The sequence below is a fragment of the Rhinichthys klamathensis genome, unplaced genomic scaffold (assembly GCF_029890125.1).
Source record: "Rhinichthys klamathensis goyatoka isolate OS25496 unplaced genomic scaffold, OSU_Roscu_1.1 h1tg000631l_1, whole genome shotgun sequence".
NCBI classification, from domain to species: domain Eukaryota; kingdom Metazoa; phylum Chordata; class Actinopteri; order Cypriniformes; family Leuciscidae; genus Rhinichthys; species Rhinichthys klamathensis.
The window spans coordinates 951,618-972,445 of record NW_026607078.1 but is presented as its reverse complement, the minus strand read 5'-3'; the positions used below and the strand labels follow the sequence as shown (position 1 = coordinate 972,445).

At 40.9% G+C, this 20,828-nt stretch overlaps 1 protein-coding gene across 2 annotated transcripts in view; it reads right to left on the bottom strand.

Moving 5' to 3' along the window:
• Positions 1–395: 395 nt before the first annotated feature.
• Positions 396–20,828, bottom strand: part of acin1a (apoptotic chromatin condensation inducer 1a) — a 35,018-nt gene continuing 14,585 nt past the window's right edge. The window contains exons 5-18 of one of the 2 annotated variants that reach the window (XM_056241164.1): positions 17,603–20,779; positions 16,743–16,895; positions 16,475–16,566; positions 9,461–9,518; positions 7,117–7,162; positions 5,922–6,070; positions 5,644–5,784; positions 5,378–5,561; positions 2,752–2,897; positions 2,471–2,578; positions 2,281–2,388; positions 1,777–2,086; positions 1,431–1,531; positions 396–1,323 (exon numbers count right to left, since the gene is read on the bottom strand). In XM_056241164.1, the coding sequence (XP_056097139.1) occupies positions 1,036–1,323; positions 1,431–1,531; positions 1,777–2,086; positions 2,281–2,388; positions 2,471–2,578; positions 2,752–2,897; positions 5,378–5,561; positions 5,644–5,784; positions 5,922–6,070; positions 7,117–7,162; positions 9,461–9,518; positions 16,475–16,566; positions 16,743–16,895; positions 17,603–20,779 (5,061 nt within the window). In that variant the 3' untranslated portion in view covers positions 396–1,035. Of the gene's footprint in view, positions 1,324–1,430; positions 1,532–1,776; positions 2,087–2,280; positions 2,389–2,470; positions 2,579–2,751; positions 2,898–5,377; positions 5,562–5,643; positions 5,785–5,921; positions 6,071–7,116; positions 7,163–9,460; positions 9,522–16,474; positions 16,567–16,742; positions 16,896–17,602; positions 20,780–20,828 lie in introns of both variants that reach the window. The other variant, XM_056241163.1, reaches the window with a different exon arrangement.

The following is a 20,828-nucleotide window of genomic DNA, read 5'->3' as shown; positions in this document are numbered from 1 at the left end:
TTCAGCAACAGTGAAATGGTGAATGGGTATCCCCATTCCATACTTAATTTTTGAAAAATACATTGCTATGTCCAGAGACTAGAAGCATCACTGACTTTCTCTGACGTAACCAAGCCTAGGGAATGAAATTCATAGAAATCCTTTTATAAAATCTGCAATTTTTTTTCCTTCTGACAAACTGGAAAATCAAGTGGCTGAATAAACTTGAAAATAAAAGTGGGACATGGGTCAACTGCATTGGGTGCATGCCATGTGCACAGCTCAGCTGATTATATTCAGAGGGATCTAGACACATAACAGACGTGTAGATGTAGCGCAAATCTGCAGATAAACTCCAGATAAATGGTCCAAGTTGACCACCTACAAGAACTGACAAAGAACTTTTTTTCCAGTCCTTAGATGTAACCTTTTTATTATTTGTACATTCAGCACTTACAGGAGTAAACAAAAAATTAAAAGAAAACAAAATTAAGCTTTATGCTAAAACAATAAAAAATTTAAAAACCAAATGTGAAAAGGTTAAATATGCATCCCATTATCCATGGCAACCTGGTAAAAACAAAGGTGTCATAAAAGGCAGACAATAGAAGGGAAAAAGGATACAAGGAATGTGAGGAAAACAGAAGAGGAAAATGTAAGTGACACTAAAGCCTTTCAGAGCATCTCTTTCTGAACACAGCTTCACTCTTTCAGATCTGTGTTGACGTTACACTGAAGGAGAAAGAGGACGTCACCAAACCTGGAGAATGTCTTGCAGTCCGACCCACTTATACCAGAAGTCCATTAACACTGAGGAGGGGAAATGAACACCAGGAGTCTTTAAGCCCAGTCAAAAGACATTGAGACGAGTCTATATGGAGACACAGCACCACCGTGGTCCCAATGTGTGTGTGTGCACCCGTGTGTCTTTACGCAGAGTGTGTGTGCATGTGTGTGTTTGTATGAAGTCTGAGTTGGTCCTCAGGAAGGTAGGCATAGAGCTGTTACAGCACATACAAGAACAGGGGTTACAAACGGAACTGTTCCAGACTTCTCCTAGCGTCGTCGATCTCTGGGCAGAGGGCCGCTGCGGCTTCGGGACCTCCTGCTCCCGCTTGCACTGTTTCCGCCAGGCCTGCGATATCCCTCCTTCCGTTTGTCCCCCTCTCGCTCCCTCTCTCGACCTCTGTCTCGGTCTCTCTCAGTGTCCCCTCCGGCTGCCCCGCTGGTCTTCATCCTCTCCCGGTGCTCCTCCTCACGTTTCTTATCCTCCTCTTCCATCTCCTTCCACCTCTTCTCTCTTTCCCTCATGCGCTCGGCACGAGCCGCTACCCTCTGTGCGGCCTGCAATTCAAAGTGCGGTGGGTAATGAGTACCACTGTATTATCAAATCAGTTTTTTCCCTTACCGTTGCCACTTTATAAGTAACTAAAATGTGCAAAGAAATGTACCTGCTCCTCAGTGAGGGGGAGCCAGTATATGCATGGAGCAGCTTTGGTTTTGCGGAAGAGATCATCCAGCAGTTTAGCGGGTGGCTCTTCGGGTCCTTTTTCTAAAAAGATTTTTTTTTTATATATATAATTATAAATATAAAATATTTATACAACATATACATTTAAGATATTTAAGTTTACAAATAATAATGGTAATCGATTTAAATAAGTATAATTTATATAATACATATTTACAAATTTAAATAAAAATTAACAAATAATAAAACATGTATTATTTTAATTTATTTAAATATCAAATAATAATAATTTACTATACTGCAAAAAAAGATAAAATTTTCCTCACCCTTCTTATCGGTTTTCCTCTCTTTGCTCTTCCCTCTTTCCTTGCGCCTCCTCTCACGATCTCGTGAACGTGATCTTCTGGCGCCAGCTTCCTCTCCGGGTTTGCTGAAGTCCCTCACCTTATCTCTGTCCCATTCCCTTTCTGCACGCGATTTCTCCCTCCTTTCCATTTCCCTCTCTCGTTCTGCCCACTGGTCACGCTCCGGCAGGAGAGGCAGGGGTACCGGACGGCCAGGTCCAGCTGCTGCCGCCCCACGGGGCTCCTCTGGTGGCTTTTCTCCTGCTGGACCCAAACCCCTGTGGAAGTCCACCTGATAAGATGTACCAGGAATGAAAGGGAATTAGTTTTCACATAAAAAATAAAATATATATATATATATATATATATATATATATATATATATATATATATATATATATATATATATATATATATATATATATATATATATATATATATATATATATATATAAAATTCAGCAGATGAAAAAAAAAAAAACTAACCTCCTCTTGCATGCAGAAGTCAACACTGAGGAACTTTGGGTTACTCTGGGGCCATTTAACCCCGTGTAATGCTGTACGAGTGGCCATCGCCTCTTCTGCATTTGAGTACTGAGTGAAAGCAAAGATGGTGAAAGGGTAAGCAGGTATGAAAAAAAGAAACAAATCAGCGGGATGCAGGGAAGAGACTTACTGTGACGTAACAGTGAGATTTTATCTTGTCAATCCAGAAACCTTCCTCCACTAAAGTCCCTGTGCGGTTCAACAGCTCCTTCAGCTGCCCCAGGGTAAACGGCCTCACCTTAGAAACATCACAAAGCAAGTCTTAGGTCACTAAACCTGGGACAATGACACGGGCACAGCTAAAACTGTATGCATGTAGCATCTTTAGCTTATTAAAACATTTCCAGAATCATCAATGTGTGTGTGTGTGTGTGTGTGTGTGTGTGTGTGTGTGTGTGTGTGTATACGTACCAGGTTGCAGACATGGACAATGTTAGACAGCTTGCCACGAGGAGGAGAGGGTTGTTTGGCTGTGCGGACCGGGTCATCAATGGTGATACTCACTCCCGACTTTTGCTGACTAATCGAACGACGAATTAGTGTGTCACTGGGAGCGACTAAGCAGGGGGAAAAAACAGGAGAAAAGGCTGAGAACACCATATCAGATTTTTCTATCCAAAACTTAAATTTCACAATACTGCACTTAAAAGTTGTAAGGGTGCTCCGATCAGGACTTTTGGGGCCGATCACCGAAATAAATACTACTACTACATAAATAGAAGGCCTCAAATAGACCCATGGCAGTTATTTAGCTATTCTTAACAATGTATGTTAAGCATTAAAATTAGAAGAAATTTAAGAAAGATAAGATTAGAAAGTATAAATGAATTGACAACTTTTTATTTATTGGCAAGCAACATGTTCCATTAACTCTCTTAGAGGTGATTAGGAACAGCTTAAGAGTTTAACAAACACAGCTTTCCAGTGAAATTAGTAGTAATAAAATAAATAAATAATAAAACAGTCTTTATGAACAGAAAGTAGGCTAATCAAATGTATATGACTGCAGTTTAATTAACTCTTTATTATCGAGCATGTCCTGCAGTTTAGCAGCAGTAAACTATATTTTACAACAATCACCGATTTAGCTGATTTGGATGTTAAGTTTGGGTTTTTAGGGAGGAACGAAAGTGCACCGCTATGAAGAAAAAAGAAATGCACAACCTCCCACCCTCCCAAAAAAAAAAAAAAAAAAAACAACAGATGAGTTCTACCTCATCTGGTAAAACTGCAGTGAAGCAATTTTACTTCAATTTCAACTTATTTATATGGCAAAAACAACTTTGTCCATAGTGCTTAACAATTGTTTTAGAAGAGTGTATAAGTAAATAAATAATAAAAGTTAAGGAGCAATATAATAAAAATACCAATAACAATTAAAGGAGCACTTCACCCATTTCAACATTAATCTTTATTGAAAGTGGGTCATATATGTAGTCGAAATGTAAAAGAAATTTTGAATTTGGTGCCCTCTTGACCGAGAAAAGACAGAAAATAACTTTTGGGCGCATTTGTATGTAAGACAACAACTCCCACAATGCACCACATTGCACAGCTCCGCAAGCCACTCCCACTAATCCAGAACAGCAGCGCAAACATCACAAATCACTCTTCCGTCTACAAGGCTAACGTTAGCTGCCACCAGAGTTAGAAATTCATTTCACACAAAATGTATAGTTAGTTGGCTGTGGCGAGCAGGACGAGGGACGTGAGAGCGGCGCGAGGCCGGTGGCGTGAGTGATAATGAACGACACCGGTGAGACGCACCGGTCTCTTTCGCGTCTCTCACCGAGGAGCGGACGCATAAAACGAGGAGCGACGACAGGGCAGATCGAGTGAGGAACAGGCCTGATTTTATGTTGTGTTTTGTTTCTGTTGTGTGTGGCCAGCAGTGAGGGGCTGCTGGCTTATACTTTTGTTTTGTATTTGTTTATTTTACTATTAAAATGTTTAAATGTTTGCCGGTTCCCGCCTCATTCTTCCCACAACAACGAACCCCGTTACATTGGCAAACTCATTAGCGAATTACTCCTCGTTTGTATTTCTTTCTATATGGTGAATTATTGCATGATACCTGGTTCAGTCAGAACATGCGGTGCGACACGAGGATGGTTCACATCACAACACAAACGTCCGTGTGCTCGTCTGATTCAGAGATTTCGTCCAGGAGAAATTGCCATCGTTGAAATTCTCTACAGCAGACGGACTCTATCTGTGTCCGTAGCGCACAGCGAGAGCACAGGGACCAGCAGTCCGCCCAGCTCGAGCCAGCCCGGGCTCCTCGTCCGCCTCCTGTTCCTCCATCAGCCTCAGCTGCTCTTCACTATATTGTGGCTCGTTTAAATAGCCACGAACATCAGTTTCGAGCAAAAGATTTTCAAAATCCTCGTCTTCCATATCGTGTGTCGTAAAAACAGGCATTATGATAAATCTAACTCCTTGAGCGCTTGTTAGCTTAGCTTGCTGTCTTCCAAGCAAGATGGCGGATTAATAGTTTAGTTTCTTCAGGTTTAGTCCCACCCACTGATCTGTAATAGGCCGGTGGGGTGAGTGGGTCCCACGCCCTTGAATAATAATGAGCTAAAGGCTGTAGTTTTCTTAATATGCAATGAAATTTATCTTCCGTCCTATCGTGACGCAAAATGACGATATTTACGTCACGATAGGACGGAAGTAAAACACTTAAATCCTTTTTTCTCCCATCTCAGAAAAAAAACAAGCAAAATTCCACCATCATTATAACATATGACTGGGTTTCTAACAATACAAACCTTAATGCAAATGGGTGAAGTGACCCTTTAACATGCCTAAACACAAATAGCCAATAACATTATCGTTCCAACATACAGAGACAATTACTCAAGATCCCCCTCCTTTAAAAGCTAAGTTAATTTAAAAAAAATTGTCTTGCGAGTTTTGCGTCATCTGAACAGCCTTTATAAAAACCACTGATCAAATTATATAAAACAATTATCAACCAATAATGACAATCGGAGCACCCTAATAAATTTGAATTGGTTCCTTCTGTAATTCTCACCTGTCTTCATATCTACATCTGGCCAAGGGGACAACGGCTCTGTCTCCATGGAAACCTGATTGGAGCCTTCCATTTTTTCCTCCTGGTTAAGTCTATCCCGCCCTTCACTTCTTTCTTCCTCATCCTCATGTTCACTTCTTTTGGTTTCTTTCTGTCCATTCTCTTGTGTGTCAGAGGGCACAACCTGTTGTGTTTACCAAAATGTTATTCCAACACATGTAAGCAATCAAACACACTTTCACTTACAGCAGAAGGACAACACACACCTGTGTTACAGTTCGTCTAATTTTCAGCTCTTGGTCACCCCTCTCTCCTCCTTCGTCTTCCCCAGAGAGATGAATCTCCTCTGGATGCAGGTCTAACACAGCCTCTTGACCCAAGCTAGGCTTGATGTCTGGTATTAAAGACTGTAAAGAGTGAGGATTGCATTATGGCACCGTTCACTGTTCATCCAATGAAGCAAGACAGGAATAGACTTTTGGGAGAGACATTTTTCTGCATTAAATAATCTTTCAAACTCATTTTTATTTTATATTTCTCTGACCTTCAAAGAGTCTGTGGTGATACTGATGGAGGGTTTCTTGGCAGTGACAGCTGTACTGGAGCCCCATCTTCTCTTCCTGCCAGCACTAGCACCGCTTGCGGTCTCCGCTTCCCCTTCCGAACTCACCACCCCAGGAGACGGTTTGCTGCCTGAAGATAGCAAGCATATAGCCATTTTTTATTTATTTCAAACTTATAAACATTGTGTGTTATTAAAACTCTTGTCAAATCATACACTACTGTTTAAAAGTTTTGGGTTAGTGAGATTTTTGTATTTATTTATTTTTTTGTATTAAGCAGGGATGCATTAAATTGCTCAAAAACAAAAAGACATTTATAATTTTGTTAATGCTTTCCACTAGCAAATAAATGCTGTTCTTTTGAACATTCTATTCAAAGAATCTTTACAAAAATGATCAAGGTTTCAACAAAAACATTAAAGGGATAATTCACCCAAAAATGAAAATTAGAAAATTTTAGTGGACAGGAAATAATGCGACAGGAAGCTTACGCTCCATAGTGCCGTGAACACGCTCAGGACCGTTTGCCAAGGCTGTGGGTTACAGGTAATAATGTTGTAAATAATATTCAGCCTCTTGCACAGACGGATCATTTCGCCTTCATAAGACCTCAATGTATCGTCAGGAGCCACAGGTGTTCATTTTGTTTTGCCTGTATATGTTATTTTGACACCTTAAAATTAACGATAGCCATTGACTTGTATTTTATGAAATCACAAAGGACCACAGTTTCTTTACTGTTCTACTGAAAAAAAGGGGGGGGAAAGACACCTACATCATGGATGGCCTGAGGGTGAGTAAATTAACAGGGTGAGTCATTTTCATTTTTGGGTGAACTATCCTTTTAAGTAGAAGAACTGTTTTCAACATTTACATAATAAGAAACATTTTTGAGCACTAAATCAACATATTAGAATGATGAAGACTAAAGTAAAGGCTGCTCAAAATTCAGCTTTGCCATTACATGAATAAATTATATAAAAATAGAAAAAAATACTTTTTTAAATAGCAATAATTTTACTTTAAACGTTTGTACTGTATTTTTGATTAAATAAATGCGTCCCTGCTGAGAATTTTTCTTAAAAGTCTTACCAACCAAAAACTATTCCAACAGTGAATACAGTGAAAGATCTATCCAAATTAATCACTCAAGGGGAAACCTGTGGAAATACTTACTGCCGAGAGAAATCTTTCGGGCCGAGAAGGTCTTTAGCGTGGTGCTCTGAAAGAGAATAAACACATCCAAGCCAGGGGAAAAGGTGAGATGGATAGAATAAATAGGGAAAACCAACAGGTTCACAGTGGGGGGGGGGGAATGTGCATGTGCATGAGGGAGATAATAAGACTGAATGACAAATATAGACCAAAATAGAATGAGCCATCAACAAGTAATCGATTAAAGAAATAAAAGGAAATCTATTAGGAAAGACCGCCTCTTCAGTCACAGTATACACACACACACTGTGTACATGTTCTTTATGTGGTTAGAGGTCTTCTGACTATTTCAAAGGTCTATTTCTGCTCTGAAGATGCGGTCTTGTCCTCTCTTACCCCAAAATACTTTCTTAAAGGCTATGCTGCAGTTATCTATCACCCCTCGGGTTGAAATATCCTTTTAGGTAGTTACTGTAATGTGGAATTAAAATAAAGCACTGCTTTACATTAGCTCTGAAGTGGCCTTACATATGTGACCCTGGATCACAAAAACAGTCACATGTCCCACGGGTATATTTGTGGCAATAGCCAACAATACACTGTATGGGTCAAAATTATCGATTTTTCTTTTATGCCAAAAATCATTAGGATATTAAGTTTAAGATCAGGTTCCATGAAGATATTTTTGTTAATATCCTACCGTAAATATATAAAACATTTATTTTTGTGAGTGAATGCAGCAAAATCACAAACATAAATGGACAACTTTAAAGGCGATTTTCTCAATGTTTAGATTTTTTTTGCACCCTCAGATTCCAGATTTTCAAATAGTTTTATCTCGGTCAAATAGTGTCCTATCCTAACCAACCATACATCAATGGAAAGCTTATTTATTCAGAAAAAATTGACCCATGTGACTGGTTTTGTGGTCCAGAATCACATATAAACATCTACTCTTTATCCTGTAGTCAATAGCTCCATTTTAGGGTTACCAGGGAGTCTGGGCAAATATTTGCATTGTCTAGGCAAAATGTTTAAAGTAGAAAATGGAGAATGACTACTTATTTCCCGGTACCATTGACATGTTCTTCACTGGGTAGGGAATGGCCCAATCGCACGTCTGTATGTACTGTATCTAGGAAACAACAGTCCAATGAAAGAAGGCTGGGAAGTTTGGGCAGAGATCTGAGAGCTGGATGGCAGAAGAGCTCACGTAGAACAACGTGCGTAGAGTTTGCGAGGCTCTGAGTGTCTTTTTTTAAGTCCATCGTATTGGCATGAAACTGGAACGTAAGTGGAGTCTTTCAAACAAACTGCTGCGAAATGTTTTTAGATTGCCAAGGCACTTCAATCTCTCGTCCGATATATTTGTGAAGCTCCACAATTGCACATGGTTTTGTCTGTTCAGGCTGAATGAAGGGGTTTCAGTCAAGCAGCCACAAAACAGAGTCCATTTTCAAACTAACAGTTAAGTTTGATTGTGATAGTCCACAGGAAAATGAGAAAGCTGTAAAATCCGGCACATCCAGCCGTCAAGGCAGTAGTGCAATGATAAGAGTCCAACGTTTCCTTGGGAATTAAGAAAACATGTTTTCTTTGCAGGATAAACAGAAAAACTAGTCCCATGATATAGCGAGCAACTGGAACAATCACTGGAAAGCGTCTCCATTTAAAGCAAACAAAGTCACATCAAACAGTCCTGAAAGAAGTCCATGTATCCGCTTACGGTTTCTTACAACTTTTCCACACTTGCCGCCATCTTGAGCCAAACTGACACAGGCTCATGAGACACTCAGCGATTCGTCAAACCCACATTACACAGCCTTTCATTATCAGTCCAATCAACAGATGCTTCCAGCCAACGCCATTCTGGAAATGTGGCCATTTTTGCCAGGTGTGTTGCACTTCAGAGCAGACTCAAGGCTTATCAGGTAAAGCCATGGCACTTGGAGACAGTGGAACAGGTGCTGTAGTAGAAGTAGTAGTAGTTGTATGCAGGTACCAATAAGGGCAATGGAAGAGTCATGAGCACCTTTACAACAAAGCAATCAAGGGGGTTTTAAACATTAGCCAAAGTGACAGAGTGCCCCCTGCTGTTTCTGTCTATGACAGATTCAGCAAAGGTTCACAAAACATCATCTGTGACCACAAAGAGGACAAACAAAACAGAGCTTCTAAATTAGAATGTGACCATATTTTAACTACATGCAAGTGCTTAGTAATGCCTGCATATACCTGTAATAATTAATTTGGATTGAATAAGGGGGAAGGGTGACAGCCCTTTATAAAATGTTGTTTGCCTCTTTATGTGGAGGATATCTGCCGAACGGTAGAGATGGGTCAGCCTAGCACTCTGCACTCTTACCTCCTCACTGCCCTCTGGAACCTTCTCAGGCTCCGCCATGACAGCCTCCTTCACCTCACTTCTAAGAAAGACAGGAGCAAAGAGAACAGGGGGAAATGTGGTATGTAAATATTATAAGTCATTAAAATTAGCAAAAGCCACAGTAAAAAGCCCCCACAGTAAAGGTGTTTTTGGAATTTAAAGGAATGAGAAGTCATTTACTCACCCTCAACACAAAAGGAGATGTTAGACAGTCTCAGTCACCATTCACTTTCATTGTATGCAATGAAAAGTGCATGGTGACTGGAGTTAATATTCTGCCTAACATCTCATCTTTTGTTCCATGTAAGAAAAAAGTCATGCAGGTTAAAACATGAGAGTGAATAAATGATGACATCATTTCGATTTTTGGGTGAACTGTCCCTTTAAGTTACACCTTAAAAAGAACACGTTCCTAATCTGCTCAGTCAGATTCACTGTCAATTCCAGATGTGGGGGGAAAAGATGATAATTTTAGATACCTAAAAAGAAACAGTGTATCCTGAAACACACATGAGTATTGTAAACCCTACAATATCCACTACCGCCAAAACAGAGATTGATCAATCACCTCTACAAACACTCGCAACAATTACAGGCCTGCTTTAACAACAAACAAGAGCTCCAGAAAGAAGGATCAGGGATTCTGGGTTATCTATATAACCTTGCTAATACAGTTTATCATTGACCGTTTAAATTAAAGCTGGAAGCTACATATCAGAGCTCATCCCGCAAAGTGGAGTGACACGCGTGGCGAGGCGTCACTGCTTTACTCTCATTCCCTTTTAGATCGTTCGAACGGCCGACAAAACTATCATAAATACTAGTCGATTCAAATAAAGTGCGCCCTGATACTAACATATCGCTAGCACATAAAGATGCATAAGACAAACAACGCTCCGCCGCATTGTGGGAGACGCGAGTACATGCGCGTAGCGCTGAGCATCTTCTCTTTCCTCCCCGATGAGCAGCACAATGCACAGTGAGATCACGCACCTATCAGCGCCTCCCTAATGACTACAAACGGACGGGACTTCGCGAATTCATTGAAAAACGCTCGTCCAAAGCTAACGGGCCACCTTGAGCCCCGTGTTATTGGTCAAACGCGCAGTAAAGCCATGTTTGGATGAGAGAAAGGGAGGTGCGCGAGACTCACTGCAGCAGGACCCCATTATCACCGGCCGAGAGGCAGCCACACTGATTGCCTGTCAGTAATCCACACATACCTCAACAACGCGCTCTTAAAATAAACTAGTAAAGTTACGTGCCGTTTTGGGGAGGAACAAACAAGCTAGCGACGCTACTAACTTAACTACATTAGTAGCGCAATAGCAACTGTTCAAAACAGTGCAAAACTTTGGTGTTGTATTGTATCGCCTTGGAAAGTCCAAATCGTTTGAGGACGGTGAATCGGTTTGTTCGAACATGTAAAACAAGCTGTTCAAAAATGACACGCTGATTTATTTTATTTTATTAAATCTTCAGTTTCGTAGCAAAATACAAAATGGAGTTATATAAGTTGTTAGATAATGTTGCTCTCTTTCTTAGTTCGATAAGTTGTGTTTTCTAGTTGTATATACGTTGTATTTGGTTTCTTTATTAGTACATAAAAAACATGAAATTCTATGGTCTAAAATTCTGTTCCATGCTACAAAGCCGGTGATGCATTTAATATCTGAAGTAGAGAGCTGCAAGATTAATCATTAAAAGATTGTGATCTAGATTCAAAAACTGAAGCAATCTTATTCCAATTCCAATTGTTACCATAATTCAAATTATCACAGAAGTACTGGGATAAACATTTATAGTTGGATATAAACACTGATGTCTAAGGTAGTGATCAAATTAGAATAAATCACCTTTTGAAAATAGCTTCAAACAAAGATTGTATCAATTACATTGTTACACCAGTAGGTGGCAACAAGTGACTGCTAAAAAATTTTTTTTTCATAAGAGATTAATTCAAAAACACTGATTAATCCAGTAATGAAACAAATACTTTTATGAGTAACTCATCAAATAATTCATTTCAGCTGTTTTTTACAAATATTTTAAAATAAACTGCATCAATTAATATTTTGTCAGAACCTCGAGATAATTGTGATCTATTTAAAACAAAATCATGCAGCTCTTTTGTGAAGTGTGGAAAACAGCAATGTGCAAATCCGTGCAAACTAAGACAATTATAAATAGGGCTGGGCGATATGGACCAAAAGTCATATCCCGATATATTTAGGTCGAATATCGATATACGATATATATCCTGATATTTTTTCCGCAAAGTGAGAGCAAATGTTCAGTCAAAGTCAAAGCCAAATATGACGTCACAAGTAGCCTAGTTTTATTGAAACCGGCTATTTCAGTGAACAGGTGCAAAATCAAATGAATAAATAATAAACAGGTTTCTTCACCTGTTTCATAATTAAATGCTCAGCTGTTCAAATAACAATATGATAACAATATATAATTATGGCATCCAGAAAGATCCAAACAACAATCATCAGTGTCAACTGGAGATTCAGCAGTTATAAAACCCAAAAGACTTCGTACTTCGGATTTAAGGTGGCTAGAGAAAGAGAAAGAAACCGTCTCATGCGAACACAAGGATTTAAACATCGGCGGGGCTTTTGAAAAGTGCGTGAACTCCGTGTTTTGAAGGGGTTCGAAACGGAAGAAGAGACGGCTTTTTTCTGCTGAACAAGTAAGACATTTCAATAGTTCAATCGTGTAACAGTACGTTTTCTTAATTCACACAGTTATGGAGTTTCCTTTGTTGTGCCTTTTTCATTTTGCTATTATGGAGAATATGAATTCTGTACTACACAGGTAACCATAAAACACATTAAATTTAACATTAGTCACGCAATGCTGATGTTGTTAACATGAACAATTTGAGAACAAAGTAGGCTATAATTTGCACGGTTGCTGTAAATCGTGTTGATTAAATCTAACGAAGCTTATCATGTCGAATGCTTTTTCCCCCTTAGTTGGTCAGAACAAAAATGGATTTTACTTGTTCAGAAGACATTTTCTTATGAAAATTCTTATGTTGGTCAAACTTTCAAAAAGTGAATCTGTAATTCTGTATGACAGTATCCACACAGCGCGGTGACAACAGCACTCGCCTCAAGCACTGTGTTCATCCGCGCTGTTTCATGCCGATTTACAACCCACGTAAAGATGATAATTCCGCGAATCACTGCAGTTACAGATTTCGAACAGAGAGATGGCGACAAAGAGGAAAAGCTACGGACTGCAGCTTGAACTATGAATAAAGTAATCGGGTTGATGTGCGCGTTTATGTCACAAGATTCAAATCGGAATTGATTTTTTGACATGCGCACTCTGCACGAATATGCCGCTGTTCGCGCATAACTATTCTCCTCTATTGGTTCTTTATTTTTTTTAAACAGCAGACTTAATATTTATCTGTCTCTGGTCATGATTTGGAGACGATGAGCATGAACCGTTTTGCCGTGCTGCTTATTGATCACGCAGTAAAACCCCGCGCCCAAAACCAGTCGAGCATGGATGATAATCTGAAACAAGCACTGGTGGGACGTTGTCCTGCTTCACTTCACAGACGCTGAGTGAAATGAGAATTTTTTAATAACGGAACACTCATTTATATTCACTTTATTCAACAGGAAGAACAGCTCGTTCCGCGCGTCATACGTCATTACGCTATTTCAACGTCATTGCACATGCGCAGTCCTTTTAGTTTCGGTTTTCAATCCGATCAAGTGTTTACATGTTCTCTCGATCGGATTACAAAAGGAGTAAACCACCCCTTTCAATCCGATCGAAATTTCAATCGGATCGAGCTCAATCGGATCGATTAAGGTGTTTACATGAAGGGTTTTTAGTCCGATTGAACCGTCAATCCGATTATAAGTGTCCATGTAAACGCAGCTAGTGATATTGACACGCCCCCTTGCCCCAGGTGTTTAAACCTCGCCATTCATATTATAAAGTATTATAATATGAAAGGCTCCAATTTAGAGCGGCAAAACGATTATGCGCATCCCGTGCACAAAATGATGCACTTGAAGCAACGCGAAGTCACAGCGTGCAGCGCTTCACATTAAAAAAATTAAGCACAAAACGAAGAGATATTTGATGCTTAGTATATTATATCTATGCAACAGTTTATTGAGCCTTTTCTTTTAACAGTTTTAAATTTCAGTTACAGTGCGCATGAAGAACAATTCATAGCGCTCTCTATTCCAGTGCTGTAATCTAACACACACCCGGGAGAAAGGAATATGATTTAGAAAGCGCTATAAACTCCAGCAAGATAAAGTCATTTTATGCAAACCATAGACATTTATCTACAAATAAAGTATAAGAGTGGGAACATTGATCTTGAAGAGAGTGTCGTCGTGTTACTGTCGTAACCGAACGCGACATGCTGTTTGAATGCTGAATGAAGAATGACTGAGGAGAGATGAGTTTCCATTAACTTTAACTTAACGACTTAAATATAAATTTTTACATCACATTATGCAATCGAATGACTTTAGAAGTCTTGGAATATAGTGCACGAAAACTTGATGGTGCGTTACAATATTTTTTATGCCTTTAGTGGGGCTTAACAATAAAACAATAGTGTGCACATTCTGCACAATATCGGACCTCACTGAGAAGCTGCAGCCGTGGCGAGAGGATGTTTGGTGTGTCGGCCCACCACGGCAGAATGAATGTAGCGGAAACACCGTTTCGGGTTGTCGATGGCTTGCGGCTGGGGCTTCTGCAGCGCGCAGTTTCACGCGCGGAGAGCTCCGGGTCAGCAGCTTGCTTGGAGCAAGGATCACAGCGCATATTTGAACTATATCGATTTAAAATTGTAAAATATATCGATATATTTTTTTTATATCGATTTATCACCCAGCCCTAATTATAAACAAGCTATTTGTAGCATAGACAGCATAAACACTGTTCTGTTCATTTTTGTCTTCAAATAATTGGTTATTGCACATTTCTACAGTAGAGGTACAATGAATTATTTCCACGTGACAAGATAAAAAATTGTATGCATTTCCTGGGTTAAAAAAATAGGCTATACAAGTACTTGAGCAGCCCAAACATTTCACCAACTTCACACTGTAAATGAAGACCTTACAACTGTAAAATCACATGCTTTCATCTTAAACCACCTCATAATGACCATATTTTATCTCACCCTCCAACCAAACTGAAGTTTGGATCTAGTCAAGTCACCATCATTTATATAGCGCATTTTACAATATACAGATTGTTTCAAAGCAGCTTTACAGTGATAATAGGAAATTAATGCAACAAAGATTGGATGTACAGCAGCTCTAGATGCCTGTCCATCCCTTTTTACCTGCTTAGTAAAGTGTTCATTCTAGGGATGGGCATTTTTCAAAAATATTGCATTCGAATATTCGGGCTCATAAAAATCGAATATTCGTTTATTTAAATGACTTTTAACGAAAAAGACGTTATTTTTTAAGTTCATTTTTTTTAAACGTTTTTGTCACCATTTCTGAACAAGCTTACAATTAGGCAATATACAAAACAAGCTTACAATATATGTTAAAGTTTTCTTTTAGTTGAAAACATTAAACAGTAGACCTATGTGTAAACAAAAAATATAAAAAACAAAAGCATTAATAAAAGAATGCTCAAGCAGCACGAACGGGACAAAAACACCTAATAAAGCGATTGCACCAGATATCGTACAGAACGTACACACACACTCGAATCAGCATATGATTATCGTGTTTATATTGTTTCACGTTTATATTGAGAAAAACAATATCCACATGCAGGGGTGCCGCCAGCAATTTTATGCTCGAGTGAGAAAAGGCGCTTTGCTGACAGACGTTTCAGAGACACAAAGATAACGGTGTTCTAAGTTTCTAACAGCACTTTGCGTTTTCTGTTCTTAAACCGGTCTCCCTCAACGAAACTTAAAGGAAGTATATGTCTCAAAATCATTTTGCTATAAGATAAGTTATCATTTCGGATCACGCGGGGTCCAGCTGCGCTCACCTGCAGCCGTGATGCAGTGTTGGACAGCTGCCTTTCCTCATTCGACTGTTTGGATTTCATGTGATTTCTCATTGTGGTGATGATATTATAACTCAGATTAATTAATTAATTTGATCAAAAGTAATTCCATTTAGTAAGATCATTTTCAAGTAATTCCAAACTTCGCGAGGCAGACGACAACATTATGTGATCAAATAGCTACCGTCAAATAACGGTAGCTATTTGATACCAAATAGCTGTCGAAGATACCAAAGCTCTTCTGAGCATTTGGCCAGAAGAAAGGGTACAACGTCAATTTGACGGCGTGTGAAGAAACGAAGACGTTATATACATCGATGCTGAACTTTCTAAGCTAAGCATTCAGCGAGCAACGCTTCAAGTTCAGGAAAAAAAAAAATTGCAGGCGCAGTATTGTACAAGGCGATTCAAACGCACAATGGACAAAACGGAGCTCAGAGAAGGAACTTTCCAAATTCCATGGTTCGACTTGATGGATGGTGTGCTGGGTCACCGTCCCTCTGTTAGTGACGACTCGCGAGACAATCTGGACACTATTGCAGGCTGCAGCCACGGCCAGTGAGTTAATATACATGCCATCTTCCTAACTTAAAAAATAAATAAATTCATAATACCCGCTGAAATGGGTTGGGTTGTATGACGTTTGATCCAGAAAGGCGTGTTAGGGGCGGGGTTTAGGGCAGCGCTGAGGGGCTACTGGCCCGTTAGTGGAAACGCAAGCCCGGTGCTTGAGGCCCGAGGCCACTGGCTCGGCTCGCTGTTAGCCCTGGCCCGGCAGTGGAAACGCGGCTATGGATTCACGGCCAGCAAAGCAACGTAGTAAAATTGGAATAGTATTTTATTTTTCTAATAATAATTACAGATCGAATATTCGAAAATTCGTGCACATCCCTAGTTCATTCAATCCCTCATTTCTGGTGCGCAACAAGTAGGCATAATCAAAGTAGAAAACAGACAGACCTGGTAGTGTCTTTGTTAGTGTCATCTTCCTCAATATTGTCCTTTCTCCTTCTTGTTTCCATCTTCTCATCTTTTTGTTGAAGGCAGGGTTTCTAAAGTGTATAGAAAAAGCACTGTATATAAAAATGTTTATGGCCAGTTTCTTAGAGTAGACTGAGACAAACAGATGACAATCAAAGAAAGTGGTATAAGATAATACTTATTGCTACTAGGCTTAGTAAGGGTTTAAGAACCAAGTTATATTACCAAAAGCTGGTTGCATACTGACCTTGGTTTGGATGACATCCTCATTGCAAACATCTTTCTCCTCCTGCTCTGAGAAGACTCGTTTTTTGCGCTGGGATGTAGGAAGCTTTTCATTCACAGTTTGACCAACTTTTTCTGTGGGCTGAGATGAAGAATCTTTCTGGGCCTGTTTAGACTGAGGAAGATGGAAAGTAAATGTTTAAGATATGCTTTTGTGGGAATATAAAAGAGTTGCATGTAAGCATAATACAATGCAATTCAATCCAATATAAGTGCATTATAAACAATTAGTGAAATTATATCAAAATGAAAGCATATTTATCACACTTGAATTAAAAGTATGTTCTGGGTTACTTGCATCATATAACTTTAGCTCAATTATCACAGAACATTTCAACTATTTTCTTTGCAATTAGTATAAAAATAAAAAAACACATACGGACAGTTACGTTCTTACAATGCAAGTCTATGGGGCAAAACACCCCATATTGGCCTCATAGAGTTCCATTGTAAGTGGACATTTGTTTGCTTTGTGAGCAACTGATTCAGTAACCCAGTATTAGAAGTTTAATTTCCACATGTAGAGGAAAGCAAAAGACAAAACAACTGACAATGGTTGGAAAATGGAGTCATGATATTAAAAATCTTAATAGCTCAGGCAATCAATCAATCAAATATTAAGTTAACTATGCCAGCTCTCTAATGCTCTTGAGTTCTTTTGCCACTTATTGTAACACATAGCTGGCTGAAGCTATTTGAGAAGCATGTAATTAGATGAATTTTGACACTTGACGATTACGATACTCATGGGTGATGTCTTTAAAGTGTTTAAAGAGAGAGAGCAAGACTGACAAAAAGATGAGGAACATTTGAACAACTCACCCTCCTACCACCTGAAGTGGAACGACTTTTCTCCTCCTCTGATGATGATGATGAACTGGAGGAGCGCGAGGAGGATGAAGACCCAGAATCTGAGTCGGATGAAGAGGAATCGCTAGATGATGATGATTTCCTTTCTTTTTTCTCCACCTCCTTTACCCTTTCCCTTCCTCTTTTCTTCTCATCCTCGGTTCTTCTGAACATCTCATGTTTAGTGTCTTTGCTTGCCACGCTGTTCTTTGATGTCTCCATCTCTTCCTCTTGTGGTGCATGTTGTTGGGTGGCCACCTTGGGGGTCTTGCTCTCAAGCTCATGGGGTGCTGCAACAAGGACTGATGTTTGAGGGGGCTGGGCATCTTCTTGCACCAGTTCCTCAGGTTTAGATGCTAATGGAATTGCGGGGGCTTGTGACATCGGGCTGTCTGAGAAAGTACGAGGTCTCTTCAGCACGGACGTTGGCGAGCATGGGAGAGGAACTGTCACAGGGGCATCTCTAAGGAAGCGGGACTTCTTGGAAGAAGATTGAGGGGATGGTGGTGTTGCAAGTGTGGGTGACTGTTGTGGGTCAGACTCTGAAGATTGAGTATCTTTGCCGGCGCTTTGTGGTTCCCCAGCCTTACTTTCATCTGGCTTCTCCGATGGACTCGAGAAACCACCGATATCACGACCACGCTTCCATGGAGGAAGACGACTTTCTTTCTCTTGTTCCTCCTTTTTTTCGTGTTTCAAAGCCTTTTCTTTCTCCTCCTGCACTCTTTTTTGCTCCAAAAGTCTTTCCCTCTCCTCCAAGGCTCTCTGCTTCTCTTCTTTTAAAGCAGTCTCCTGCTCCTCTCTCTGTTTTTTCAATGCTCGCTCTTGCTCTGCTTTTCTCTGCACTTCTCTTTCATGCTCTTCCTCCAAAGCTTTCTCCTTTTCAAGTCTTTCTCGCTCCTGCCTCTTGCGTTCCAGAGCAGCTTCTCTTTCGTTTTTTTCTCTTTCCAAAGCCCTCTCTCTCTCCAGCCTTTCTTGTTCTTTGGCCCTCTCAATTTCTTGTCTCTCTTTCTCCAAAGCAGCGTCTCTTTCCAGTCTCTCTCTTTCTAAAGCTTGCTCTCTTTCTTGCCTTTCTTTCTCCTGCCTCTCCTTCTCAAGAGCCTTTTCTCTTTCCTGTCTTTCTCGTTCCAAAGCTTGCTCTCGTTCTTCCCTTTTCTTCTCAAGCCGCTCCCTCTCCAATCTCTCCCTCTCTAGAGCTTGTTCTCGGTCTTGTCTTTCCTTCTCAAGACGCTCCCTCTCCAATCTCTCCCTCTCTAGAGCTTGTTCTCGTTCTTGTCTCTCTTTCTCGAGTCTCTCCCTCTCTAAGGCTTGTTCTCGTTCTTGTCTTTCCTTCTCAAGCTGCTCTCTCTCCAATCTTTCCCTCTCTAAGGCTTGTTCTCGTTTTTGTCTTTCCTTCTCAAGCCGCTCTCTCTCCAATCTCTCCCTCTCTAGAGCTTGTTCTCGCTCTTGTTTTTCCTTCTCAAGCCGCTCTCTCTCCAATCTTTCCCTCTCTAGAGCTCGTTCTCGTTCTTGTCTTTCCTTTTCAAGCCGCTCTCTCTCCAATCTCTCCCTCTCTAGAGCTTTTTCTCGTTCTTGTCTTTCCTTCTCAAGCCGCTCTCTCTCCAATTTCTCCCTCTCTAGAGCTTGTTCTCGTTCTTGTCTTTCCTTCTCAAGCCGCTCTCTCTCCAATCTCTCCCTCTCTAGAGCTTGTTCTCGTTCTTGTCTTTCCTTTTCAAGCCGCTCTCTCTCCAATCTCTCCCTCTCTAGAGCTTGTTCTCGTCTTTCCTTCTCAAGCCGCTCTCTCTCCAATCTCTCCCTCTCTAGAGCTTGTTCTCGTTCTTGTCTTTCCTTCTCAAGCCGCTCTCTCTCCAATCTCTCCCTCTCTAGAGCTTGTTCTCGTTCTTGTCTTTCCTTCTCAAGCCGCTCTCTCTCCAATCTCTCCTTCTCTAGAGCTTGTTGTTGTCTCTCTTTCTCGAGTCTCTCCCTCTCTAAGGCTTGTTCTCGTTCTTGTCTTTCTTTCTCAAGCCTCTCTTTCTCCAATCTCTCTTGCTCTAAAGCTTCCTGCCTCTCTCTCTCTAGTCTCTCCTTTTCTTGCTTCTCTCGTTCTTCTCTCTCCTGCTGTAAGGCCTTTTCTTTCTCTTCCCTTTCTCGCTGTAAAGCCCTCTCCCTCTCCTGTTTCAGACCTTCTTCTCGTTCCAGTCTTTCCCGTTCCAAAACTCGTGCTCGCTCTTGTTCCAATACCTTCTCCCTTTCCTCTCTCTCCTTCTCCAGGGCTTTCAGCCTTCCTTGTTTCCCTTGCCTTTCCCTCTTTTTGTTTTCTTGCTCCCATAAAAGATGACTACCCTCATCCCGCTTCGTGCCATCACTCTCCTCCGTCACTGTTGTCCTAACAACACTAACACCTTGGTTGGAGATCACTGAACTAGGGTATGACAGAACTGACGCTGCATTAGCTGTGTGGGTAATTGCGGACACAACTCCCTCTTGGTGGCTTCTCTGTCCATCAATTCCCTCCCTATCACGCTTTCCCGCCCCAGAGAAAGCTCCCTCAGACTCCATTTTGCGTGCCAGTAAGGTCAATGGGCCTGGTCTGCGTTCTGTGGAGTCCCCTGCTGGTTCAGGGCTACTGCTACGACTGTCACTACTGGAACTACCAGAGCTCGAAGAGCTAGATATGCGCTGCCTAGACGGGGGCTCTCCAGGACTAGGGGGGCTCTGTTTAGGGGTGTCTGGGAGTGGGAAAGAGAGTTCAGGAGGAGGAGATGGGGGAGGAGTGGGCTGTCTGAGCTGCTGTGAAAGTAAAGGTATATGTTGGGGGGGTGGCTGCTGCTGCTGTTGCTGCGAGCCACCAGATCTTTCCCTCACCGGTTGGCTTTTTGGAGGCTGTGCTCGACGACTCCGTGGAGCTTTGACGTTCCACTCTTCCTCTTCGCCATCATTGTCATCCCCACCTTCACTGTCATCATCACTATCAGCCATTACATGGCTTGAAGTCGGTCCTCTTTCACCAACAACCCGCACCGACAAAGAAGCTATTGCGCCAGGCTGGGCAGGTGCGGAGGGGGACGGCTGCCCGGGTGTTTCTTTTTCTTTGAGCTCTTCACTCTCACTTGCAGTCACCCCAACTGCTGTACCTCCTTTGTGTTGGTCGACTAAGGAGGGAGCAACCTCCTATTGGAAATACATTTGTTGGACATGGAAGGTAAGTTCAGGCCATGCA